Source organism: Nomascus leucogenys, chromosome 18 (assembly GCF_006542625.1).
Source record: "Nomascus leucogenys isolate Asia chromosome 18, Asia_NLE_v1, whole genome shotgun sequence".
Classification (NCBI taxonomy): domain Eukaryota; kingdom Metazoa; phylum Chordata; class Mammalia; order Primates; family Hylobatidae; genus Nomascus; species Nomascus leucogenys.
This window is the reverse complement of record NC_044398.1, coordinates 38,122,529-38,149,635: the sequence shown is the minus strand read 5'-3', so window position 1 is coordinate 38,149,635 and position 27,107 is coordinate 38,122,529. Positions and strand designations below refer to the sequence as shown.

The 27,107-nt window shown below is 50.5% G+C and overlaps 1 protein-coding gene across 1 annotated transcript in view; it reads right to left on the bottom strand.

Moving 5' to 3' along the window:
• Positions 1-5,355: 5,355 nt before the first annotated feature.
• Positions 5,356-27,107, bottom strand: part of WDFY4 (WDFY family member 4) — a 293,287-nt gene continuing 271,535 nt past the window's right edge. The window contains exons 54-62 of the mRNA XM_003278166.4: positions 23,649-23,861; positions 21,145-21,292; positions 18,665-18,849; positions 17,643-17,801; positions 12,964-13,143; positions 11,021-11,203; positions 9,662-9,746; positions 6,835-6,946; positions 5,356-5,801 (exon numbers count right to left, since the gene is read on the bottom strand). Coding sequence (XP_003278214.2) covers positions 5,735-5,801; positions 6,835-6,946; positions 9,662-9,746; positions 11,021-11,203; positions 12,964-13,143; positions 17,643-17,801; positions 18,665-18,849; positions 21,145-21,292; positions 23,649-23,861 — 1,332 coding nt within the window. The 3' untranslated portion in view covers positions 5,356-5,734. The remainder of the gene's footprint in view (positions 5,802-6,834; positions 6,947-9,661; positions 9,747-11,020; positions 11,204-12,963; positions 13,144-17,642; positions 17,802-18,664; positions 18,850-21,144; positions 21,293-23,648; positions 23,862-27,107) is intronic.

Here is a 27,107-nt window from a genome sequence, read left to right as displayed (position 1 = left end):
CCTGCTATGTGACCTTAGACAAGTCCCTTTCTTTCTCTGGACCCTGGCTTCCACATGTGCAAAGTGGCAGTGTTAGAGGGCCTGTGTGTCTCTGATGGCCAGAGACTCTTGAAGGTTACATTTCAGGCATCTGTGTCCAGACAGCCTCTCTCCATCAGGCTCCAAGCCTGGCTGGGAAGAAGTATGCGGTGAATCCTTGTTAAATACTAGTGGATAAATGAATGAATGAATGAATGAATGAATGAACAAGTTCTTGGATGGATAGTTAAGATAACGTCATTACACTGATTTTAGTGAAGATCCATCGGTGCTTAAAGCCTGGGCAAAGGCCACAGGGATGCAAAGTGTGTGATGCATGATTTGGTGGCACATTCCACTTCCAAGTCATCATAGAGTTGTGTATTTATGGTGCTGCATTTCTGGCAAAAGGCAGTAAAATGTCTTGGACAAGTGGGGTCTCCATATCAACAAGTTTTGGGGCAGACAGAGATCTCAGCTCAGGATACAACAGTGTTCTTTGAGCCTTCAGGGTCTCAGGGGAAGGAGGCAATTTGGAGGGTCTTCCTGTTTACTAAGAAGGTCATGAAGGTGCTTCAGGCAACATCCAATAAGAGAACAATTGGAAACAACACAATCACAAGTGAGCTTGCACACACACACACACACACCCTGATCCAGGTATGGGATGTGGATGCGTACCCAAGAACTTACTAAAGCAAAACTGATTTTAGTTTAGAGAGATTTGATTTTATGCTAAACAAATTTCATTAGGATTTTCCTATGAAGAGCCTATTCCTCCCCATATGTGTCCTGCTTGGCTGCATTGTAATGTGGTTAAATCCAATCTTTGAGTTCTCTGCAGGCCCCAGAGGGAGAGGAAGTTGCTGTCACAGGAGCTTCCAGAGGACAGAACTTCCCTCCCAGGATCCCTGAGCTCAAAGGAATGGAAGAAGAAGGCCGGTGTGGGGTAGGGGGATGTGGTTCCCATGAGGTTGCCATGGAGGGACACAGAAAGCCCTGGAAACTTGGTCAGTGGCACAGAGAGCCCCACATGGTCCCTCCAAGAGCTTCTGCTGCTGAATTTCAGTTCATTGAATACAAGCAATTCATGGGTCACACACTGAGTACTTATGGGTTCTGCCAGGCCTGCCGACAAGGCACCATTCTTCCTGCACCTAAGAGGTCAAGGGAGCAGGATGGCCAGACTTAGCAAACACAAATGCAAGACACCTGGAAAAAGTTGAATCTCCGATGAGCAATGACTACTTTGTTAGCATAAGTATGTCCCAGTCTGGCCAGGTCTGTCCAGGTGGAGAGATGGGCACAGCTTGAGCGTGCAGCCCCCCTTGTGGGTGAACTCGCCTCCCAGAGGGACTCCAGCATGCCTGGATGCTGGTCTCAGGCAAACACAGTGGTGCCCGAGATCCCTGCTTTCCTGGGTGCCTGCTGTGGGAGGGATGCCCATCAATTGCTCTGGGCTGCCCTTCCCTGGCCTCTTAGAGGATGTAGAAAATGCAGAGAGGCCCGAGGTGGATGTTCCGTGAGGGGACTTCTGCTGGGGGACAGCGGGGCATGGCTGCTGTCTAGGAGCTGAGCTCAGACGTGAAAAGTGAGTGGGATATGGGGGCCTCTGACCCCAGAGGCTGGGGAATCCCCTCACAGGCCATCTGTCCTGAGACCACAGGGTGGGCAGCGATGCCTGCCTCCATCCTCATCCCAGCCTGCTGCTGTCAGTGCTGGAGTTCCTCCCAACACAGTGGGGACTCCAGGACCTGTGCTCCCTGGGAGAGGGTGACATGTGCAGCCTGAGGCTTCTGTTCCCCATGAGCAGGCACAAAGTCTGTGGGCCTGGGGGAGCCTGAGGGCTGGACCTCCTTTCCCGGACATTTCTGAAGAAGCACAATTGAAGTGTGCCTGCCCTGCTCCAGCCTGGTTAGCCCTGGGCGTGAAGCCTGCTGGATGTCTTGCGCCTGCTGTCCAGTGTTCTCTGTGTCCCACGCTCAGGGTTCCTCAGTCCCCAGCACCCTGGCACAGGGACTGGCTGAGCAAGGAAAACACTGGTGAGGGAAGCAGCCAAGAGCTTGCGTCACAGCAGAATAGGCAGTCTGTTGTTTGCCTCATCCGCTATTATTTTATTTTATTATAAAATAAGAAGATATGATGTTACTCTCCCGACGAGCCCTGAGGTAGACACCAGGATCCCATTTCACAGATACAGAAGCTGCGGCCAAGGCTGGCGGGAATTGTGGAGCTGGGCCTGGTACTCAGGTGGCCTGGCCTCCTTATCCACTCGCTGTGCATATGCCTGTCCTCCTGTCTAGGCCTCTAGATACCATGTGGTGCTGGGATGGGTCCCCCGGTCCCCACTGGACCTGGCGTGCTGGTGAGGCCTGTGTCTGCATGGTCCTGCTCCTGGGCCCCAGGCAGGCTGTGCCCCTGGCTTCTGCCCTGGCTGCCTCTGCTGTGGGCCTGGGCACTGAGCCTGTTCTCTCCTCTCCCTGCACCCCAGGCCTCTCCCCTGGGCTCCCCCAACCACTGACAACTGTCAGGAGCCCCAACCCTGCTGGCCAGATATCGTAGTCCACTCGGGCCAGCAAGGGCCTCCTGTCACTGGAGTTCCCCAGAGCTTTTGGAGCCTGGGCCTCGGTTGCGCCTGGTGCTTTCCTCTGCAGCCCTGGCCTGGCTTGACTGCCCCACCACCCTTGCCTCCAGCAGCAGACTCTGCTTCCGATGCCTCGGGAGTCTACAGCAGGGCCATGTCTGTGAGGGCCCAAGGGTGCATGTGTCTCCCAGGTTTTGGTGCAGAGCGGCTTCCCTCCTCCCGGCAATGTGAGCTAACCCTGGAGGACCCCACCGGAGCAGCCCAGCATGGAGCCTGCCTCCTGCAGTCTCCCCAGCTCCTCTGTGGGGCATTCTCACCCACAGCCTGTCCCTGCTTCACGGATGCCTCTAAAGCTTCCAGCTTCTGACAACGGCGTTCATGGTTTCACCACAAGCTCCCAAGCTCCTGGCTTCTTCCCCTGACATGTCCTGGGCCCAGGGCATGACATTTAGTTTCCTCTCATTATTCCCACCTCTTCACTCCATTTTTTTTCACCCTGCCCACGGAGGGGCTGCTGCTTGACCCTGCCATCCCAGGACCACCCTTTCTGACACGTCTGCCACCAACTCATTCATTCGTGTACACGTCCGTTTACTCAGCCAACTCTTGTGGGGCACCTTCTGGGAACTGGCATGGGGAATGCAGCTCTGCGGGTGGGCGGCCCACCTCTGCCAGCCTCACTTGCACTCACTCCATCCAGTAACCAGAGTCTAGTCCACAGCCAGGAGCAGCAGCCCCTCCACCTCTCAGCCTCTTCTCTTGTGCCCTTGTCCATTTTCCTTCCCACCCCCAGCCCGACTCACCCTGCACCTTTGCCAGTGCAGCCCAGTCTTCCTGCAACCCCGTCCCTCTGTCTCAGCAGGTTCCAGGCCTGACTCCAGGGCCACCTCCTTCAGCCAGTGCCATAGGCGGCTGAATTGTGTCCCTAGAGCGGTTCTATGCTGACATCCTAACCCCCAGTACCTCCAAATGTGACTGTACTTGGAGACAGTTGAAATGGGGTCATATGGGTGGGCCCTAATCCCATATGACTGGCGTCCTTGTAAGTGGAGATGAGGACACAGACGTGCACAGAGGACAGATGAGGTGAGGATGCAGGGAGAAGGTGGTCATCTGCAAACCAAGAGAAAGGCCTCAAAAGAAACCAACCCTGTGACACCTTGATCTTGGACTTCCAGCCTCCAGAATTGTGAAGAAATGAATTTCTGTTTAATATTGTTATGGCAGCCCCACTCAACTGATATAGCTGAATGTCCCCTCTGCCTTCCCTAGGGCCTGAGATGTCCGTTTTAGCCCTTTCACCTCAAGTCACATTTGTTTGCAGACAGCACATCACCAGGACCCCAGCAATAAGACCCAACACTGTCTCCTCATTTCCCCCATGATTTGAGGGGAACAGAAGCCAAAAACACTTAAATGAAGGAATCGAAGACAGCCTTTTGGCCAGCAGACCTTGTCAGCCCTGCATAATGCTGTGATGTATTTTGAAAAATGCCAGCAGGCTGAGCCTTGATATTTATGACCCTGCTTCTTGGCCTTCCTGGGGAGTGGTGCTCTCTGCTCTTAAATTTATGGTCCTTCAGTGCAGTCCCAGACCAACCAGGGGATTGCAAATGGGCTGTCTGCTAATAGTGTGTGCAGACGGTGTGGGAGGTGGTGTGATCCTTGGCCCTGGGGTCAGACACAAGCGCTTCTCACCCGGGAGGGGTGCTCTGGACCTGAGAAGGGTCTCCTCCATCTTCTCCTTTGCAAAGCCTCAGCGTTTACAGAGGAATCAGAGTATGCTAACCACCTCTCACCATTTTTGACATGGCTGCACACCAGTTCCACTTTCTTCATATTTATCTTTTAATCAACTTGTTGCCCCCTGGAGGCCGGATGACCCACGGGGCATAAGACATGAAGTGCACGTACCTGCTGTCCCTAGGCCTGAGCTAAATTAGGTGGGGACCCCCATCAGGGCCTTTGCAGAGTTTGGAGACATGGGGAAGATCAGGATCCCCACCTGGCCCCTAGAAGGGAGATCTCTGAAAGACTAGTTGAAGCTAACAAGCTTAACCTCCCCAAGTCCCTATGTGTCCACCTGAGCTTGACTTCATTAAAAAGGCAGGTGGATTTCCTTTTGAGGAGCTCTGCAAATCTTGGGGTAAGGAGGAGACTTTAGAATGAGGGTGATACCTCTGATGCCCAATGACCAATCCCAGAATGACCCAGGCACAAGAAGTTACTGGAATTCTTCAGAGGGGCACGAGTAACTACCCCACCTGCCATACATTTTCAGGTAGAAAACAAAAGTCACACAGCAGTGCAGATTTCTCCAGGAAGAACTGCAGCTCAGAAGCCAAGTGTGGACCAGGGCCCTGGGAAGAGACTGCTGAGCCAGGAGTTGGCTGGAACCCCTGTCTGTGCAGGTTGTGGAGATGGGGGTGGGAGTATCACCAAGGTGGGTGTATCACCCCAAGCCAACCTCCCTGAGTCTGCCATGGGCAGTACCCACCGCCATGTCCTGCAGCTCAGCCACAGAGGCTGGGCCTTCTTCACAGTAGCCCCTCGCTCCTCAGGCCCCTACACTATGGGCAAGACGGGGAAGAGCCAGTGTCAAAGATGGAAGATGGGGAGGGCCTGGATGAGGCTGTGCAGGTGGATGTGCTTCCCTGAAGCCTTCCTGCCTTTCTCAGGACAGAAACACAAATACTTAGAAAGGCAGCATGGTAAGTGAAATAAAGTGGCAGTTTAAAACTCAAGAGCCCTTCTGCATTTAGAACATAGTTGCTTTAATAAAATAAAGACAATACAATAATTTCCAGTAAGTGATCCCATTTTTTTTTTCAGTGCAATAGCCCTGAATAAGGTGAGTCATGCGTAATTTTGTGTGCAGCTGGGCATCACCAAGTCACAGTTTCCAGCGTGCTGCTCCGCCCTCCGAATGTGTGTGCTCATCCTTTTCATAGAAGTTCCATCGGCCATGGAGAGGGTTGGGGTGCAGAGCTCTGATTGCCAGAGGCCCTTCCTTGAGAGCTGTGGGGAAGGAGGCCCTGGGGGTTTCCTCTGTAGGCAGAGCTCAGCCCCCAGTCACCTCTGCCGCCCTCAGCCCGGCACTGCTGTGCCAGAGCCTCTGCTGCCTCTGTCTTCCTACCCATCTGCAGACCAGCAGAATATTCTCCCCCTCTCATCACCAACCAGGAGTTTGGTCTGGTTTCTTGGGAAGAGAAAGAAAAGACAAGAATGTTAGAGGGACAGTATGACTTGTCCCTGCCAGCACGTGGGATATTGCAACTCTGGGGCTCTATCCGGGCCCCAGCGGAGCTTGCCCCGGTCTCGTCTCCCCTGAGGCAGGGAAGGCAGTGGGAGGAATGGAGAAGGTTTCCACCTGGGGGAGGGGAGAGCATTTGAGCTGTGAGGGTGGTGGCTCCCACAGCACTGTGGGGAAGCTCAGGCCCCAGGGAGCAGGACGAGGCCCTGCCTCTCTCCAGCGCCTCCAGGTGAGTCTCCTGTCCCATCAGAGAAATAGCCAGGACCAGGGCAGAACAAATGGTAAGTTCTCTGCAAAAAGTGCGGCTCCGGCCCTACCATCATGCCCACCCTACCTCACTCCATCCCACCCAGCATCTAAAACACTGTGTAGTGCCTCCACCAAGGACGCCGGAACAGCCCACGCCATGCCAGTGAGGGAGGGAGGAAGGAAGTCCAGCTCTGCAAGGTCAGCGGCCCCTAAGGCTGCACCTCCCAGTGTCTACAAGGATGTTAATGACAGTAACCACCTCCATGGGTTACTGGAGTCAAATAACGGGTATGAAGTGTCGGGACTGATGCTTGGCTATGCTACAGCAGCTAAGAGCCCTCAGAAGGCACTTTCTGTTAATGAAGGATAATCATCACACCAAATGTTACAGTCAGCAGTGGAACTCAGGGGAAAAGGCTCTCTTTAGGATAAAATTACAAAACAATATACTTATACCTCTTGGATTTCTTAATGAATGTTTGGATATTCAAGAGCAAGACAGCAAGGGCATGTGTGAGTTAAAAGCAAAACAAACAACAACAAAACCCTGAAAAACGTTTCCTGGGGCTCTATACGGCCACACGGGCTGCATCCTGTGCTTGGTGGGGCCCCGTCCTGGAGTGAGGTGGCCTCCTCGGCCGGGTGGCCTGGACTCAGAGCCACTGGGGCTTTCCTAGAGGTGGCTGCAGTGCCCTCTGCTGGAGATCCAGAGAAAAAAGGCCGCGCTTACCTGGACACGGCCAGAGCTGTCACCGCGGGGCTGGTTTTGCTGGGCTTCCCTGTCAAAGCAATGCTAACGTCCAGCTCTCGACTCAAGGCCAGGTTCTTCTCCCACTTGTGGCCTATGTGGAGCATGTGAGAGAAGAGTTAGAACACCAGATCGGCTTCGCATATATAGTATGCATCTGCACACAGGGCCGCAAACACATACGCACGTATTTATATTTGTGGTCAGCAACTTGTTAAATTGAGGGGGAAATATATTTAATCTTGGCCTGTGCTGTTGCAAAAAGGGCCGTCCCAATTTAATTTGCAGGCGGTGATAGTTACATGTGCTGACGTGCCGCGGTATCCATTGTGTACCAAATTGGATTTGTGTATTATTGCTTTCTAAATTGCATGCCTAGTTCAGCAAAATTGTTCATCAGTGTTTACTGGCTTTATGCTTAATAAGATGCCCCACAATACCTTGCTGCCAGGATGTAATGCAGCCAGTAATTGCCTAGTAAAAATAAATTACATAAAGTCGGCATTATCAACTTATCTTAATCCTCTCACGCCACAACCAATAATTGAATGCTAAGAACATTTTTTCAAAAAATATAACTCAAAGATTGTTACTTTACTCATTTTAATGGCTGCATTTGGGGACAGACAGTAATTCCTTCAATGTGAAGGGTGAGATGGAGAGACACCAGCTGGGTATGTCCCTGCGAGGCCACTTCCTCGGACTCAGGGCAGGAGAGATGATACAGCCCCCCGCTGTCCTGGGGTGACCACCCATGTGTGCGGACAGGCCATGTGCCAGGAAACGCATGAGGGGTCCAGGTGGGAGAAACCACCTCAAAGCACACCAGGCAGTTGTACATTTGTGTACAAGTCTAAACAATAAGCTTCTCCCAAGCGCTTTTTATGTACCAGATTGAGGCCAAATCTTTGAGGCGATTCCTGAAATAAATTGTACTCAGCTGGGTTAGGCCTTGCTGCAAATGGCAAATAAATGAATTCCAAGCAGAAATTAGATTACATCTGCCTGCAAATGCAGTATGCTTAATATCTTCAAAGATCTCCTTTCTTGCCCCTTTAGACATTTGAGGGATATAGTAATATACATGCCAAAAGGACACACATGCAAATATCCACGTGTCATGCCCAATACAGGTCCCTTTCCAACAAAACAGTTTTGAGCAATATAAGAACAACATGCCTTTTTATTAAAGACCTCCAGCAGTTTAGGCTTGTAAATCTGCACATATTTTATATTTGTTAACTCTAAACTGCAGCCCAACGTGACTATTTGAATATGTCCATGTCATCCTGTCATTTCATGTTAATCCTCCCTTGAACTGTAATCACAATCTTGGCAGTCAATCCAATGGGGTGGCAGTGACTTCAGGTCAGGGCAGACAGAGAGGAAGAATGTGGATCTGGGGCTCCCTGTCAATCTAAGACCCCCTTAAGTTTCCTAATGCCATCAGCTGCTGTGTCCAGAGAGAAAAATCTCTTACAGTCTGCAAAAATGAAAATAATGGCCTACAATTGGAGTAGATTCTTGTCTGTGGCTACTATTATTCTGTCATCAGTAGTCTACTACTTAGGGTGCACAGGAAGTGTCTCCATTTGACAGAAAACCAGAGAAGTTGCTCTGACAGAGTTGGGTCTAGAACCTTGTTTCCTGCTTTTTACTCTGCTTCTCATTCACTAGATCCCATGACCAGTGAGTGCAACCTCACCACAACCATTGATGCTGAATAGGAACCTGCGAATCCAATGGCACTGCCAGAATCAACTGAATGGCTCTGAGGTGACTCGTTCATCTATTCATCCATCCATCCATCCATCCATCCATCCACCCATCATCCAGCATTCTTTCTCAGACATCCATTTATCAACCATAGGCTTAGCTAATGCTGTTAGCTTACTGGGCCCCAATAGCTTCAAAAGTGGGCATTTGAGCCCCAAACTAAAATGATGTGCCGTCTCATGCAGGTATACCAGAAAACTGCTTTGTAAGCAGGCTGGGGAATAAGAGCCTTTCCAGGTGGGAGCAGATATGGGAGGGAGTTTGGCCTCTGCTTTCCAAAAATATGCTGGGTTCCTTAGAATGCACACACTTCTGTCCTTTCACACTGAGATAGGCTGACTCCTTGTGGTGGTCTCCAAGTACTCTAGAGAAACAGGACCTGTGAACTGATGCAGTTTTTGATCTGCATCTTTGTGATGTTATTGATCTCTGTGATGTTATTGCCCTGGTTCAGCCCAGATTGTTGACAAAGGTCCCCACGTGTTGGTTATCCTGAAGGAAGGGACCCCTAATATAGAGCCTAGGACACAGTAGAGGCTGAGCAAATGCCTGTGTGTGCTTGCCTGAAGAAGAATCCACAAATGGGTGACTAAATGAATCAAAGAGGTGTGGACTGTATTTTAGAAATGAACTAATTGCAAATGTCTACTCTTTTGAGAAGGCAGCCCTCAGAAATCTGGGAAATTCTCTCCTATGGATGATCACAGGTTCTGGGATGCAAAGCAAACAGGGAGCTAACGATGGGGAGGTTTGCACCTGTGTTCATTATGGAGGGGTTGGCGATGGTGGTTACATGCCAGTGTCTATGGTTAGGTTATTCTGAGGCCGTTGTGGCTGTGATGGCAGTAGATGTGAGGATAGTTTGCTTGCTGGGTGACTTCGGGCAAGTCACTGAACCTCTCTGTCCCTCCCTAGGCCTCCCTAGGCTCTGCAGACCTGGGAGGAGCTGCAGCCCTTGGGCTGAGGTGGAGAGAGGGGAGGTGAGGAGGGAAGGGCAAGGCCAGGACGGCCACATCCCTAGCAGGTCAGGCACCTCTTGGGCTTGGAGGCTGAGCTGAGGGCTCCTCTTCTGCCGGCCGTCCAGGAACAGACATCTTCACATCCTCAGTCTTCCAAACCTGCCGCAAAAGAGCAAATGTCATGGGCTGGGGAGATGATCCTGTCTTCAAGCTTGGAGTGGCCTAGTCCATTTCCTCACACCTAGGGGTCCCCCAGGGAAAGGATGAAGACATGGCCCCCCTTTCACTTCTGATGTTAGTTTATTATCAGGTAAAAGGTTATTTAGGCTTCAGCTTCCTCATGCGGAGGTCTGGCCGATCACAGTTGCACCTTGAATGAGTTTACCCCACCCATGTCTCTAAGTGCATCTCATCTTCCCCCCCACAGCCCTTCACTTGCAGGGATGTGACTCTGCAACCAGTTTATTATCATTTTGCTCAACCAATGCCCTCTTGCCCATAATGCCACCACCTCTAGAGTATTCCCTCACCCCTGGGTGGCTGGGCACCCCCATCTTGTGTCTGGCCCTTGGTGCTAAGCCTGCTGTGGGAGCCCTGAGGCTGACCCACTCAAAATGGCTTCTCACTCCCTGGGTCTGGATTTTATATCACCAAAGGGCAAGGACCAGCCTCCTCTCAAATGCTTCTGTGAGCCCCATGCCAGGCTTAGCACAGCACTGGGCCAGTCCAGGAGCTCAGTGACCACACTGAATGAATGAGCGCTGAGTGCACAGAAGACCCTCACTTATGCTTTGGGTGGGCCCAAGAGAGTAATATACCTGCAGGTCGGCCATCCCAGGCTCCTCTGGCTGACTTACCAATGTGGGCCACACCCCACCAAGCCCAGGCCATCCCAGGATGCCCTGCTTTCTGCAGAGGCCACAGATGAAGTCCTGTGAGGGGACTGCCTGGGTGCCTCAGGCTGCATGGATGGATGGATGGATGGATACATGGATGGATGAGTGGATGGGTGGATAGAGAGATGGATGGGTGGGTAGATGAGTAGAGAGATAAATGGGTTGGGGGGAGATAAATTAGTGGATGGGTATGCAAGTTTGGTTTGAATGGATGACACAAATATCTCCTTTTAGCATTGGGATATAATATTTTGCATTTAACCATTCAACTTTTATATGTTGTAACTGTTTATTTTAGTGTGCGTCTGTGTGTGTGTGTGCGTGTGTGTGTCTGTGTGTGTATTACTATATATATAATTTTATTTATTTACTTTTTCCCTGGAAAGAGCCTTCTCTTTTCCCTTCCTTTGCTGTAGGTACCTGTTCTGGAATGGTCTCAAATGCAACCTGCAGGTTTGGCCCCCTGGAGGAAGTGAGAAGAATGGAGATGAATACGTTTCTTGTGTCATGTCCTCATTCTGCCCAAGACACACCTACCCGGACCATGCCGTCTTGACTCCCGGTGATGATGATCTGGCTTGTGTCCCATGATGGGCCCTCCATCAGGCAGCAGCAGGTTATGGCTCCTTCTGGGCCCCAGGCTGTGGTGATGCTGGCCAGGGGCTGTCCATTGACATTCCACAGGGACAAGTGTGCTCCCGCACAGGAGACAATGGTGCCCTGTGCAGTGAGAGCTGGCATCACTCTAAGTTGGAGTCACTCCCTGCCCATCAGCCACGCACTCAACTACCCAGTTGGTACACCCAAGTACCCTCAATCTGTCATGCTCTGAAGACCCCCAAGGTACCCCAAGACTTCTTTCCAGCTGACTTACAGGTCTGCTGTGTTTTCACACAGCTGTGAATTCTTGGTTCTTTTCATATTGCAGTCATGGGCTTGGATACTTCTTTCCTGGCAGAAGGCACCTGGCTCACCCTCAGGCTCCTCCCAGATCACACTCCCCAGCCACACCCTGACTGCCACAGAAGATCCAGCCTGAAGGGCAGCCCTGGCTTTGGACACACGGCTTACACCTGGTTGGCCAGCCCTGCCCCATAAAGAAGTTTTGGATGCCACCTGGTGGAGGGCAGGGTACAGAGGTTCCAATGACTGCATGTGGCTCACAAGCTTGTGCAATGTCCCTGAAGAGGGAATTTCTGAGGAGAAATTTCCCCATTGTATCTCCTGATATGCTCACATTTGAGTCTTTCCTCCTCAAGTCCTGTTTATTCTCTAGTGGCCACTGTCACCGAGGCCCTGGGGCCATCCCTTTGAGCCTTGCCCTAATCACAGAAGGGATGTAGGGTGCTCAGTGTCCCTCCACATCCCACTGGGCTGGGATCCATTGTAGAAGTTTCTGAATTGTTCGGGATGGTCTGTCTGAGGCCAGGGACCATGTCTGATACCTCTCTGCCCCACACCCAGCAAGCACAGACTGAAATCAATTGGCTGCAGGATAACTTGTCCTGGTTTCAGGCTCCTCTGGGGTCTAGGGACACAATTCCTGATGGGTTTTATATTCTCTCAGGTGAAGGCTTCATGCCTTCTTCTATACATCAACCCATGCATCCATTCACCCACCATCTACCAATCCATTATCCATTTCGTCCATCTTTCCATCCACCTATTCATCCATTTATCTGCTCATTTATCCATCCATCCATCCATACATTCATTTATCTATCCATCCATCCACTCATCTATCCACCCATCCATCCATCTATCCATTCATCCACCCATGCATCCACTGATCTACCCATCCATCCACCCATCCATTCACACTCCATCTACTCATCTAACATTGAATCCAGTTTTGAATTCAAGCCTACCTGGAGCACCACTTTCAGCAAAAATTGGAACCAGGAAGCTCCTATATAATCCCTCCTCTTTTGAGCCCTCTGCTAATTTTATTTATGCCCCGTGCCCCTTAGGTTTTCTGTGAGCAGATGCAGAAACCTCTGCATCCTCAGGGAACCCCATATCCCATGACAGGGCTTCAGTCTGGAAGAAATTTCACACCGATAAGTTGATCTCCCTCATCTTTCTTAGCTTATGGAAGGACAGGCAGAGAAGCTTGCATGGCCATGAAGACCAAATCTGCCAAGTCAACACTGATTTGAAGGTAAAGACCTAAATGAGTCAGCCACATCCAGCAAAACCCTCACCAAAAGCCAATCTTTCTGCTGCAGCCCCCTGGTGCCCACAGCAAAGCAGACACCTCCCACTGTCCCCACCACCAGAGGGAGGAAAGTAAAGAAGCAGACATTGAAGCTAGACCTGGGTGCTGCACATGAGATCTACAGCGACTGTTCCACACACTTGGGGCCCTGTCAGCATTCTGGGGTGGCCAGAGTTTCTGTGTCTCTGGGCTTTCTCTTGAGTATTGTACCCCATGCTACTGTGAAGGTGAGGACACGGACACTGAGAAACAGGAGCCTTACCGAGACGTCACTGATGGCGATGGCTGAGATGCCCTCCCGATGGGTGGGCAGGCGGGTCACGTGGGTGAGGTGGTCCAGGTCCCACAGGATACAGGTGCAGTCCTGGGAGCCGCTCACCAGGAGGCTGAAGGTGACTGACGCTGCCAGGCACGTGACAGCCTGTGTGTGTCCATACAAGGCCTGGGGACAGAGACTCACAGGTTAGGAGAGGGACCCCTCAATTCAGCTACTTTGGGGAATTCTTCACCCTCCCTATACAGCTGGGCCCTGGATGAGGAAATGGAGATTCTGAGTGAGTCAGTGATTCCCTAGTCTGTTGTCTGTGCGGCTGGGGGGGTGTGCATGTGCGTGTCCATGACTAGCCTGTCCATTTCATTCATCTTCAGGGGTGGAGGCTCTGCTGGGGAGAAACCATTTTTTTACTTATAACCCCACCAGAGACTAGCCACACCTGGATGTTTTGTGCTGCCCTACATCTGTCTTGAACCTGGGAGCAGTTCATGTCACGATTTTTTTTTGTTTTTTGAGATGGAGTCTTACTCTGTCGCCTAGGCTGGAGTGCAATGGCATGATCTCAGCTCACGGCAACCTTTGCCTCCCAGGTACAAGCAATTCTTTTGCATCAGCCTCCCAAGTAGCTGGGATTACAGGTGCCTGCCACCACGCCTGGCTAATATTTTTTATTTTTAGTGGAGATGGGGTTTCACCAAGTTAGCCAGGCTGGTCTTGAACTCCTGACCTCAAGTGATTCGTCTGCCTTGGCCTCCCAAAGTGCTGGGATTACAGGTGTGAGCCATCACGCCTGGCCATTTCATGTTACGATTAACATACAAAGCACTGTTGGCAAACTGTGGTGCCCACACCAGCAGGCTCAGTAGCAGCAGGTAGCCTGTTAGAATGCAAATTCTTGGGTTCTACCCCAAGTCTCCCGAATCAGAAATGCTGGGGATAGGACCCTGAAGTCTGAATTTTCACAAGCCCTCAGGGGATTCTCACATGTGCCCAACTTTGAGAGCCATCTCGGTAAGGGAACCTCAGAGGCACGTGCACTCTTGAACTAAAATGGGAAGAAGAAAAGGGGAGGTCACATGGTCATGAAAAAGATGGAGCTTTTTGAATCTGATAGGTCTGGATTCATAGCCACTGGGACACTTAGACTTCCTTGGTCTTGGTCCTCAGGTTTGGCTTGTGTGGGGCCTGGCCTGACTCATGGATGGCTGTGTGTCCAGATCTGGCTGGAGGCCTTGTTCTCTGTGGACACTTTCCCAAGGGGCAGAAGTGGCCCACCACGCATGCTGGTACCCCCTGGCCAACTGCTGCAGGCAATAGTGTGGATTCCATCACTGTCACTCCAGAGGCTGCAGGTCCCAGAGGCTCTGATCTGAGGTCCTCTGCTCACACGTGCTTGCCATCCCCTGGACTCAGCCAGAGGGGCACAGAGGTGGCATTCTGAAGCGTAATTGGCCTGGCTTACCAAGTGGTAAACCTCCACCCTCAGGACAGAGATAATCACTCACTCATTCGGGTCAATGAGGCTAGGCGTCATTTTTCAAAGTTGTCACTTTGCCTGGTCATAGCAATGAAAGGTTCTGCCACAAGCTCCCGTTTGTCCTTAATGGATCCTAACCTGATGCCAACCAGATGGTTCTGGCAAGTTAATGGGTATGACCCACAGAAGAAGATTTGGGTCATCCTAGGAAAATGAAAACTGCCTAAGGGAACAGGAGAAAGCGGAGTTGACAGGAACCTTCTGAATCTCTTCCCAGAACGAACTGAGTCTGATGACTCAGTTCTGACTGCAGGGGAAACAGCAATGCCAAAGAGTGCAGAGAAGGGAACCCAGGCATAAGGCTCAGGATGTAAAGAGAGGAGCTCTGAGCCCCAATGCCAGCACGTGTTGTGTACTAGTGGAACTAAGTCTGCCTGCTCTTCCCAGGAAATAGCCTGTGTGCCTGGCACTGCCCACTTAGGTCAGGTTGGCTGCCTTCTGACCAGCCTGGAAACTCCAGCACCACAAGGCATCCAACACCTACCATCTGCAAGAGCCGAAGAAATCAAGGAAGAGACAGCAGCTTCAAAGGGGGTTTTGTTTTCTCAGAATAATACTTCTCTAAAAGGCCAATTAAAATAACTCCATTATATCATTTTATACCTAACTATAGTAGCAAAAAATGATAGCAAAAAGAAAACCCCTGAAAATAATTCCCCATGCTGGTTACATTGCCACGAGATGGGTGCTCTGGATTGCTGATGGTATGATTAAGTCATAGAACTATTTTGGAAAGCACCATGTCACTGCTCATAATTCTCCTCCTCGAAGTTTATCGTCAGAAAACAATCAGAAGCAAACAGCAACCCAGATAAGATGTCTTCTGCAGCACTATGTAAAATAGTTAAAACTTGGAAACAACTTAATTGTCTAGTTTTAGAAGAAATGGTTTATTAAACTGTAGTGCACTGACATAATAAAACAATTGAAATGCAATTTTATGGAAATGGAATGATATGGAATGATTGAAATGTAAATCATAGAGAATGTAGAAAAATGGAAACAATTGGATAGGCTGGGTGAAAATAGAATAAAATATCTACACAATGATCAGAAAGACATAAATATGTATATCTGGGGATGAGAGCATGCAAAAATGAAAACTTTTATAGGGAGGGTAGAGAATTGTTTGTCTTTGAAGTAAATTTAAAATTTCTCTTTAATGTTAAGTATCTTTAAAAATAAAATACTTTTTGAACCACCTATGAGGCTCTTCAGTGATGACTTTCCTGTCCACAGGTCAGGAATGGACCCCTTCACTGAGCAGCCATGGGTCTGGGAATCCGCAAGCCTACATTAGCCTTTACAGGTGAGTGATAAAGTGTTTTATTTTTAGAAAATAAGAGCACGTGGGATTCCCATATCTTTTCTTGCTGATTTGAAAGTAGGAGAAGATGATAAATTACATTTTTATGAGGTCGATACGAGGGTGTTTCTGTGCATTTTCACTGTTAAATGGGAGCTCAGAGGATGGTAGAAAAATCACCGCCCCAGTACCCCAAGGCCAGCCCCAGGGTCAGGAGGAACTGTGTACCATCCCCAGGGCAAACTGTAAATGGGCAATGGGGATGCTGGGGAGAGAGCACTACAGTCTTTCATTTCCAGTCCCTTTGCTGAGATCAGGAATCATACCCAGCCCACTGACAACAGCAGTTGGTGAAGGTCACCTGCCTGTCACCTGTACAGCTGCCTCTCAGTGGGTGCGCTGCCCCTGCATGTGAGTCAGCACTGCCCTATTCATTCCTTCACCTCACATTTGCTGAGTGCCCATGCAGCACCCTCCATGCCCTGCATGGCACCAGGAGACAAGGACACGATCTAGAGTGACAGAAGCGGCTTGAGAACTATCCAGAGAAACCCAGGGTCGGTTTCAGTGAAACATGCTCAGTTTAGTAAATTTGGTCAGTGGTGATTTCTTTTTTTGAGACGGAGTCTCGTGCTGTCACCCAGGTTGGAGTGCAGTCGTGCAATCTCCGCTCACTGCAAGCTCCGCCTCCCAGGTTCACGTCATTCTCCTGCCTCAGCCTCCTGAGTAGATGGGACTACAGGCACCCACCACCACACCCGGCTAATCTGTTGTATTTTTAGTAGAGACAGGGTTTCACCGTGTTAGCCAGGATGGTCTTGATCTCCTGACCTCGTGATCTGCCTGCCTCGGCCTCCCAAAGTGCTGGTATTACAGGCGTGAGTGATTTTGTACAGCTTATTTTTGTTTCTGTTACTTTAGGGCTGTGTGGCTAACTAAAAAACAGATGCAAAAATGAACTGGATTTCACAGTTGAAAGTGTCCCCTAGTGATATTCTAGGGCAAGTTCCAGAGTATGCAGGGAGAGCGCATGGGGTTTAGAGTTAGACAAACCTAGATTCAAATGCAAGCTGTTCTAAGCCTCAGTTTCCTTGTCTGAAAGTGGAAATAATAGTTCCTTCTTCATGGAAAAAAATTAGTATACAGAAGGGCCTTGGTGCATTTGGAATGTTAAGCAAACGTTAAGTTCCACTGTAATTAGCATTCCTTATGAGGGCTGGTGGTGCAAATCTTCAGACTCCTGGCTCATGGCTCCTCCTCCTCCCACCTCAACCACTTCCCTTTGGAAAGTCTTTCATTTGACCTTGGATGCACCACTTAAACTTCTTTGCATCTCATTTTTCCTTCACCAATAAAGTAGGGGTGATCATGGCACCTATTTTACAGGGCTGTCAATAAGCTAAAATGAGGCAATCCATGTAAAAATGTTTGCATAAAGGCCAACTTGTGGCAAAATGCTCAAAAGATATTATCTGGTGTAAGGAAACTGATTTCACCGGACCTGCCATGTGCATGAAGTGACTGTGCGTGGCCCAGCATCTCTCGCTAAGGTGTGGGCCTCTGTGGAGGCACCTGCCCTGTGTACCTGTCAAATGGACCATGGGAATAAAATGATACTCCTGAATGACACTGAGCTGTGGGCAACCCTCTCTGCACCTCACTTTGCTCATTCCCAGCTTCTGAGGGTGGCAGGGCCCTCAGTGAGCAGAGTTAGGGTGTGTTCCGGCACCACACCTGCCCAGGTGCCATGCCAGGCAGAGGTTTTGTCCCTACATGAGGTACTGTCCTCACCCGAGGACCGCACCTGCACAAACTGGACCATACCTGCCGGAGGCGCAAGCCCCTCGGGCGGCCTTTGGTCATGCTGAGCTCCCACACACACACCACAGTGCTGGTCCCAGAGGTGACAATCATTGTTGGGGACGGGCACACGGCGCACAGACAGCGGCCCCAGGCAGCCAGGTTCTCGAATGTCATTAAGATCTGTGGGAGATAAGGGGGATGAGTGCTGCTGTGGAGACAGCAGGGACAGGAGCCCAGGATAGGGGATGTGGGCCACTCTGAGTGCCTTGGGAACTGGGGACATGCCATGTTTTCAGGAGCCAGTCCCTGCTGACAAAATCCAGACCATCCCGGGTCCCCACACAGGAGTTCCTCCTCCAGCAGGTGGGAAGAGACAAGTGAGGGATGCTGGGAAGACCCCATGAGAACCAGCAGGGGGTGGCTCAGCTTGGGGGTCAGGAGGGAGGACATGTGGGGCTGAGTTCCATGCCTGCCTCAACAAGTTGGTGGGGCAAGGCTAGGGAGGGGCTGGGGAGAGCTTGGAGCATAGGGAATTCATTGTAAGTGATGGGATTAGGGGAGGGGAGCTGGAGTAGGAATGGGGCCTGGGGAAGAGGGCAGGGGCCACATCAAGAAGGCAGAGGTGACTGCATGGCCTACACGGGGGCTGAGAGAACCAGTAGGGAAATAGCTTGCCCCTGCCAGCCCCCTGAATGCTCAGTGTGTGTCCTTTGAGTCTAAATCATGATCGGAACCAGAGAAGCCCCCAGGACTTCCCTCCTACACTCAGTGCCAGTGTGGGTGGGCTCAATGTGGCCATGTGTCCAGCTAGCCTCTGCTCTGGAGGTGACAGTATACACTGCCAACTTGCAAGCCTTGGAAGGAGGGTTTGAGGCCTGGCCCAAGGAGGGCCTTTGCACGGTCACTGAGTCCTTTCCCTCCTAGGCTGACAGCACACCTTGTAGGGAAAGTGGGCGAGGTTGCTTTGGACTCGCTTTTCTCTGCGTCCAGCTGGAGGAAGGCTGAGGTCCTGAGGCTGCCCCAGTTCCCTGCAGCCCGCTCACCTTGTCAGAGCCGTAGCTCCCCAGGCAGCAGCTGAAGTCATCAAAGCCCCAGCTGAAGGTCCTGTTCCAGAGGGGAGGCAGCAGCACTTTGTTCCTCTCTACAGCCAGAATGGTCTTCTCAGTAGATACAATGTGGCCAATGGCCCCTTTGGGGGACTCTGAGCCTAGAGAAAAGAGGTACATATCTACGTCCCAGTTAGTATGGCGAATTTATGCATGGAAGAACAGCACCCACCACAGCTGGGCCCCCGGGCAGGAGTGACAGGCAGACACACTGGACTGGAACTTATGCATAGAAGGACAGCACCCACTGTAGCCGGGCCCCGGGGCAGGAGTCACAGGCAGGCACACTTCCCATCCTCCCTCAGCTCCACTCTTGAAGCCACCCCCAGCCCCAGCTGGAATATGGCTCAGAGCACGGGATTTGGAGCTGCCCAGACCTCATTCCAAGTCTGGTTATGCTGGTGAAGTCATTCCATCTCTTCAGACCCCAGCCTCTTCCCATGGAGTAGAGATAACCATGCCCCTTTCAATGTGTGTCCCCTGGCACAGAGCCTGGTGCAGCTTGTTGACTCAAAACACTGAGGCCAGCCTAGTTTCTGAGACTGTGCACACCACACCCACCACTTAGGGACATTTCCTTCCTCCTGGTAGGGGCCACTCCCTTTCTTGCCCTGTGCTGGGTGAAGTGGGAGAACCACCCTCTTCCTGACCCTACCACCCAGGAGGAAGAGAGGGAGCAGGATACGGGAAAGGCTCCAGGATAAGACTGTGAGATGTCTCTCCCTGTAGGGAAGGGACTGTGGCATCAATGGCCCTTACCCTCTGGGGCTGCTCAGATCAAAGGGAGAGAGTAAAGCCAGGCCCCTTAAAGCGAGGCCCAGTGTGTGTGCTCGGAGTGGCACCAGCATCTGCCAGGACTCCTGTCTCAGCGCTGGCTTGTTGCCTGCCTGTATGACAGACACCACTTCATGGCACTGTCACAAGCCTGAGGGCAGGGCCATTGTCTTCCATACCTTACACATGAGGAAACTGAGCCTCAGGAAGGCCCCCCAGGACCCGTGGCTTAATACTAAGATCTGCGTCAGTCTCCTGGAGCCTACATGGGAGATTTGAGCTCCCTTGTTGCTGTTGATGTGGTTTGCACCTCATGTCCCTCTCCGTGAGGGCAGGGGCTGTGCCTGACTGCCCAGGGACTTCAATACAGCAGCAGATCCCCAGTCCTGGGGCAAATGGAGCCATGGTCCCCAGTGTCAAGAGCAGCAGCACCTTATCTATGAGGGTGGGGTGTGCCAATGACAATGTTCTTGGGGCAAGGATAAAAAAGGACACCACTAAAACCCCTGAAAACTTAACTTCATACTCCTTGGGACCTGCATGTTGTTCAATGTAGTGGGATTTCTCCAAGGCAGTGCATGTCCTCAGATGACACTGGCACCCGACTTCATACATACATGGCCCTAGGAACCCAGCCTCACCCTCTCTTCTGCTTCCATCTGGGTGATCCTCCCTCCTGGGCTGGGTGGGACCACCCCCACCCCAGTGGAACCACCCCCACCCCAGTGGACTCCTGCTTCTATAGAGCCTCCCTGAGCCTTGGTGGCAGCTGAGGAGGCCACTGAACTGTGGTCAGAAGAGATGGACTAATAATCACCACTGTGTGCTCGGCGCCGAAGGTGGCCCATCTCATTGCGCTCTCACTGACTGGCCTTGTTGAGGAGCCCCTGGTCCCTGGAAGAACTGTTTCTCAATAATAGGGCCAGAGTGACCCTCTTCACTCCCTAGATCACATGGCTCCCTTCATTGGCTCAACCTATTTTTCATGATTTTCATCCTTTCCTCACCAACTCTCTGCAGGCTCATTTATCTAAGCATCAATACAATTCTGTAATAGCATCCATTCAACCGTATTCCAATCCCCATGGGAACATGGAGGCTCAGTGGCTTGCCCAAGGTCACACAGGCAGGAAGCAGTAGGACTGGAATTCACTCCTGTGCCATGTGCCCCAGAGCACATGTGCTTAGCTACTGGCTGCCTTTCTATCCTGCCCTGCTTAGGAAGACCAGTGGCCAAAGCACAGAGGCTGTAATCCTTCCTTGGAAAACTTGGGACTCTCCACTGGTCTCCTGAGGAGAGAAGGTATGTGTGGGTAAGTGTGTGTGCATGTATAAAAGAGAGGAAGAGGAAGAGAGATTTGTGTGTGTGCCTGAAAGAGGTGTGTGTGTGTGTGTGTGAGAGAGAGAGAGAGAGAGAAAGACAGAGAGACGTGGGTCTTCAGAAGTTAGGGTCTAACAGACGAGCTCCTAGACACTTCCCAGAGACACCCACCTAGAATCTGGCTGTGATTGGAGATGCAGCCATTCAAAGTCAGTCCCCAGTACTTTGCCCAGGAATGTGGTGCTGGACCTCCAGAGGAACCCAGCCACTGAAGGGACAACCCCGGGACAGGACACCAAACAATGAAGGGCCAGGGAATCACCTTTGACTGTGACCTGGGAGGGCCTCAGTGACTGCAGGCTGTAGAAAAAGGGCTGTGGGTGGCCAGGCAGGCTCACGGGGGTGGAGACATCCTTTCCAGGCAGAGGCTTCCCTGCTGCAGTCCTGGCTGGGTGGGGTTTGGTAAAGAGCTAGAGAGAGAGGGAACAGACACACATGAGGGGAGAGATGCCCGGAGGAGGGGTCGTCCCTGTGCACACTGTAGCTGCACCCCGACTCCAGGGATTGCCACAGCTGGGCTTGTTCCTGACAGAGCTGAACATGAACAGAACCTCTGGTCCAGCCCTCAGACGCTGCAGGTGAGGGGCCTGGGGCTCAGAGAGGGACAGTTACTTTTTCAAGGTCATAAAGGCAGCCCTGCCTGCCAAATCTCTCCTTTCCCAAGCTGCTTGGCAGAAGACTGGCCTCATTGAAGAGCCCCTGGTCCCCAGAAGAACTGTCTCTCAATCAAGAGGCCGGAGTGACCCTCTTCCTTCCCTAGATCACGTGGCTCCCTTTATTGACTCAACCTATTTCTCATCGTTTTCATCCTTCCCTCACAAACTCTTTGCAGACTCATTTATCTAAGCATCAACACAATTCTTCAACAGCATCCATTCAAATATTCCAAAGAACACAGGCAAATCCCATTAGTGGCCTGTTTCTTATTTTTCTCCAGTCTCTGCCATCAGATTTTGCCTAATGCCAAATTTTCTGCATAACCAAGCCAAGCCCTGAGCATGAGCCATGCTACCTGGTTGAGTCCTTGCTGCTGGACCAGGGCATGCAGCTGTGGCCAGATCCAGCTCTCTACCTTGCAGTCTCTCCCGGACTGCGGCCCTGCTGGGCTGCTCTTTTCAGCCAGCAGCACGTTCCTGCAAGTCATCCACCAGGCGTACGCTGGAGGGAGAAGGGGTGGAAGCTGGTCCAGGCTGTGGACACGGGCAGAGTTGGGGATCCAGTTCGATGGGCAGCTGGGGTGGGCATGGGGGGGTCTCAGAGAAACCTCAGCTCAGTTATAGTCCTGGATCAAATGGTAACCTATTTAGAAAAGCTGGGTGGGCGATCAATGCAAACAGAAATCAAAATGATGAGTTTTCAGTGAGTGTTTAATAATGAGCACTCTTCCTCGCTCAAGGTGACTGGGAGTAGCAGACACAGCCCCTGTCAGGAGCAGCATGGGGCCTGAGTGCTGCAATCTTGTCTTCAGACTGGGACACTTGAGGATTCTCATTCTGATGGCTACTTTAGAAATACTTGTCAAAGCTCCTATGACACATTGTTGAGTAGTCAAAATCTGAAGTTGTATGTACTCCATGACTGCACTGACGGGAAAAGATCTGTGCTGTGGACAAGGGCTATGAGTATATGAGGCAGGACATGGCTGGATGATAGTGGCTACTACTTTGAATTATTTTCTTGCTTTGTATTATTATATATTTTTTAAATTCAAGAAAGAAGACCATTAGGCTAACAGACTTCTTTCCTGAAATTCTTTCTTTCCTACAAAGCCTCCCAGCAAACCCACACTGGATGTGCCATCCAATCTCCAAGTCACCCTCACACCCTCCTCACATTCCCTTTACCTGGGAGCTGAGCAGACCTCAGCATGTCATGTGAGACCAGAGAGAAAGATGTTAGTTTAGCACTAACTGCAGAAGGAGCCCCTCCCCACCCCGAGTCCTCGTGGTTGCATGTGGGGAAGGCTGGAACAAAACACCTCCACACACAACCACATTTCAAGGATCAACAGGGCCGGAATCAATTAAATAAGCGCCTAACTTGTGCTTTCATCAGTATGTCAACAGGGGAAAGCACAACCTCATATTGCTAAGTGACTATCTTGACAGGAGACAGAGCCAGCAGAGTAGAAGGCCCAGGTGAGACTTCGCAATTTCACCAGAGGCCTGGCAGGTAGAAGGCAGATGCTCTCACACTGGCGACAACATGGTGCAAGCTTTGGACCTACTCAGATAGGACCAGAGCTCTACCTCTGTTGATTGCTATTAGTGTAATTCTAGGCAAGGTATTTATTTCGCCTCTCTGAGCCTCAGTTTCCTGGTCCATAAAAGAATACTCTCTATATCCAGAGCTTACGAGAGATTTCAATGACATAATCTGACTAATAGCTAACAGTTGTTAAGTGCTGGTCATATTTCAGGCACTTTCAAACACTTGATATGTCTTAAGTCATTGGATACAACAAATCTGTAGGGTAGATATGAACACAAGTAATTAGTTACCACATATCTATTGTAGTGTCTAAAATCAGATCAGTCACAGATAAACACAGCTTTCACCAGTTTCACTAATGATGTCATCATCTGCATCAACATCAGGTGGCAACTGAGGGTTAAGCCTGATATTGAAAGTACAGGAAGATTATGGGGGACCATTTCACCTCTTCAGCCATCTCCTTCACTCTCACCCCAGGAGAGAATGTCCTCACACTGCACACACTCTTTTGAGAAAGCAAGAAAGCAAGGCAAATGACAAGGCATGCTGTACCTGTTTGGGCACCTGTCCAAAGTTGCTGACAAACCCCAGGATGGTGCTCTTGATGAGGGGGTCAGTGATGCTGCTGAGGTCCATTCTGTCACCGTAGAAGTAGGGGTGGAAGATATTAACAGCGTCCACCGCGGCTGGCCCATGCTGCTTGTACCCGAAAATAAGGTCTATCCAATGGTGGAGGTTGGCACTGACAAAGTCACTTTCCAGGGCCTGGAACAAAAACCCAAAGAGCATTAAAACCCAGGCCACTCATGGACTCATGCACTCTCTGCAGATTGGAAGGTGCACGTGCTTCAGGGTGCTGGCCCTGCACAGAGGAGATAATTGATGGGCCCCTGGGCTTGATGGGCACAAAGAGGCAGGATGAGCCAGCCACCCGAGGGCCACCCTAGTCCTGTCTCCAGCCAGCAGCAAATCAGATCTGACTGTTTTCACCACCCCAGCTCAACCATGTCATAAAACAACCATGGTGTCCACAGTATCTATGAGGTGCAGGCCTGGGAAAGACATCTAAATGGAAGAGACAAGGCTGAAAATAAAGTCTTGGGGTCTTGCTGAGATGTGACATATGAAACAGGGAGAGCTGGTTCTGACCAGAGAGTGTCAGGAGGTGGAGGCTAAGTGCAGTGATCAGGAAAGCGTGCTCTCGAGCACAGGGGGTGTGGGTGCTGCCATGTACACATTCCTTAACATCATGGTTCCTTGGTTTCTTCATCTGTAAAATGAACAATTGTACCTTCTTAGCAGGTTCATGTAAGAATTAAGTTGTGTCCACGGCTGACACACTGGGAGCTCCAGGAGTTAGGTGATTTCACTAAGCACATACGATGCCAGGCACTGGCTATTTCACAGATGTTGTTCCCTCCCATGAACACCGCCTTTTGGTGGCAGGTATAATTAACCCACTTCTAGGGCAGGCTCATGTGTGGTTTTTGATCCTAACACTCCAGCCCCCAGTTTTCATTCCTCAGAACCCCACAGGGGGCATCCAATCTCACTGAGCAGATCTCACTTCACTCAGGTACTGGGAAATTCTGGACATGGGTGTGGACATCTTCTAAATCATCTCTGGCACAGAAATGATAGAACCTGCTTCTGAGGTGCAGCTTAGCCCCCAGGAATGTGAACTTCCTTCACTGGGGCAGCTGTGTCTAGCTGGGGGCATGCAGCAGGCAAGGAGTTTCTCACCCATGCACTCACAGACCTGAGGAACATTCTGTCCATGCTCAGGCTCACTGTCCCCAGATGGGAGGACAGGAGACATTCTCAACTCAAACATGGAGCCTGGATCCAAGTTTACAACCTTTGAGTGAGAAGTAAACCTCACCCCGCTCAGGACAACAGCTCCCACTGGAAGTCAACAACATCTGCCCCTCATGAAAGGTGACATCCAATAGAATTTAGCATAAGACATAAAATGTGACATCCAAAGAATTTAGCGTAAGAGCCAAGCATGCTGGATCTTTCATGCATACAGCCCAGATGGGTGGCACTGGCTCAGAATGGGGGACCCAGGTTGGTAATAATTCTCATCAGGTGTCACACATGAGCAAGAGGACGAATGGCCCAGTGTCTGGATATTATAGTCTATCTGAGAGGTGGCACCTGTTTCTACTGAAAACAACCTAGCTTCAGGGATAGGTCCCCAGAGCCTCGAAATGTTCATTTGGGATTGTCTGGGCTCCCCTTGTTGGTCCTCTGGGAGGACAAGCTGCCCTACACACCTGGATCTGGAGAAGCCAGGTCACCTGTTCTAAGTTACCTTTTCTGAGGTCTATGATTAAAGTGGCTTTGGAGCCCAGAAGGCCACACTTGAGTCATGTCATACTAGGGTAATGAAATGCCAATACAAGGGGTATGGCTCTCCCAAGCCTACCACCTGACTTGGGGCAAACCTCAATAACTTCTGGAGATGTTTGCATGAAGGCTTTTGTTGGTGGTTGCCACAGAACCACTAAAGGCATACCCAGGTGAGGGCAGATCATAGGCCAGGACAGCTGACCCTTCTGCTGGCCCTTCTTCCCACCTCTTGCTAACCAACACATATCCCACATCCTCAAGCTCTTCCCAAACATTCCTCCACCTCCTTTCCCTAGATGAAGCCTGGCTTTCCCTAGGGCCACTAATTCTCCTTCAGCAAGTTCAAGTGGTGGCCACTTGCTGGACATAACCCATATGTCTGGGGCCAGGATGTTGGGCTGGTGTCTCCTCAGTCCTTATCGCCACCTCCAGAGTATTGGTCCTCTTATAAAAAAAATCACAAAAGATCTGCTTCTCTGTGCTGCATGAGATCTAGCTGTACCCACTCCTCATCCTCACTGCTGTCTTCCAACAGCTTCTCTTTGTTCTTCTCATTCATCAAAGATGGTGATTCCTGGCCACACCTTCCCTTCTTCTCCAAGATCTGCCATCATCCTCAGTGATTGTGATCTCTGGCCTCTCGGTTCCTTAAGCTCCACGTCTCCAAAGACTTTTGCCTTCATTCCACCTAAAGTCACTGTTCCCATGGCCACACCTTAACCCATGTCAGTATCCATAACTGCCTCATCTTCCAAAGCACTCATTCAAACATCCACTTGGCGAAAGTCACATCCTTTTCAACTTGCTGGGTGTTTACGTACTTCCTAAGGCTCTTCTTCTACCTTGTCACAACCTCAGGTCCCCTTGTCCCTTTTCTTCTTTGCAGCATATCAGCACCCACCTGTTTTTGGCTACATCTTTATCCAGCTTAGATGTAGTGGTCCATCATTCCAGCAACACTCTGGTCAATTGAATCGTGTACCTCTGTCTTTTATCAGACTATGGCTGCTGCTGCCTGCAGTTACATTCATCTCTGGCCCAAGTACTCAAGACAGTGGGCTCTGAGAGGGATGACTCCTATCACTGAGTTTCCAGAGGCAAGAATAAAACAAGAAGAACTTTCTCTTTGCAGAAAAGGACAGGTTTGTTGCCACTAGTCAGATCTGCCTCAGGTTATTTTTACTTTTTAGGTGTAATTTACATACAATAAAACTTGCCCTTTTAAAATGCCCAGTTCAAAATGTTCTTATAAATTCACGCAGCCATGTAACCATCACCACAGTCAAGACATAGAACATTTCCCTCAGCTCAAAAAGTACCCCCATGTGTTCCTTTGTGGTCACTCTCCTACTTCAGACCTTAGGAACCACTAATTTGTTTTCTGTCCCTATAGTTTGCCTCTAAATGTCACTTTCATGCCTGTATATAAGAATCACACGATATGTAGCCCCGGGTTATGGCTTCTTTCATGTAGGATAATGCATTAAAACTCATCCATGTTGTTCTGTGTAAACTGATTCAGTAAATCTGCTCCTTTTTACTGCTGAGTAGCATTCCGTTGTGTGTGTGCGGACATATCATTTGTTTATCTGTTCACCAGCTGATGGACAGTTGAGTTTTGTTTTTGACTAGTTTGAATAAACCTGGTGAAGATTC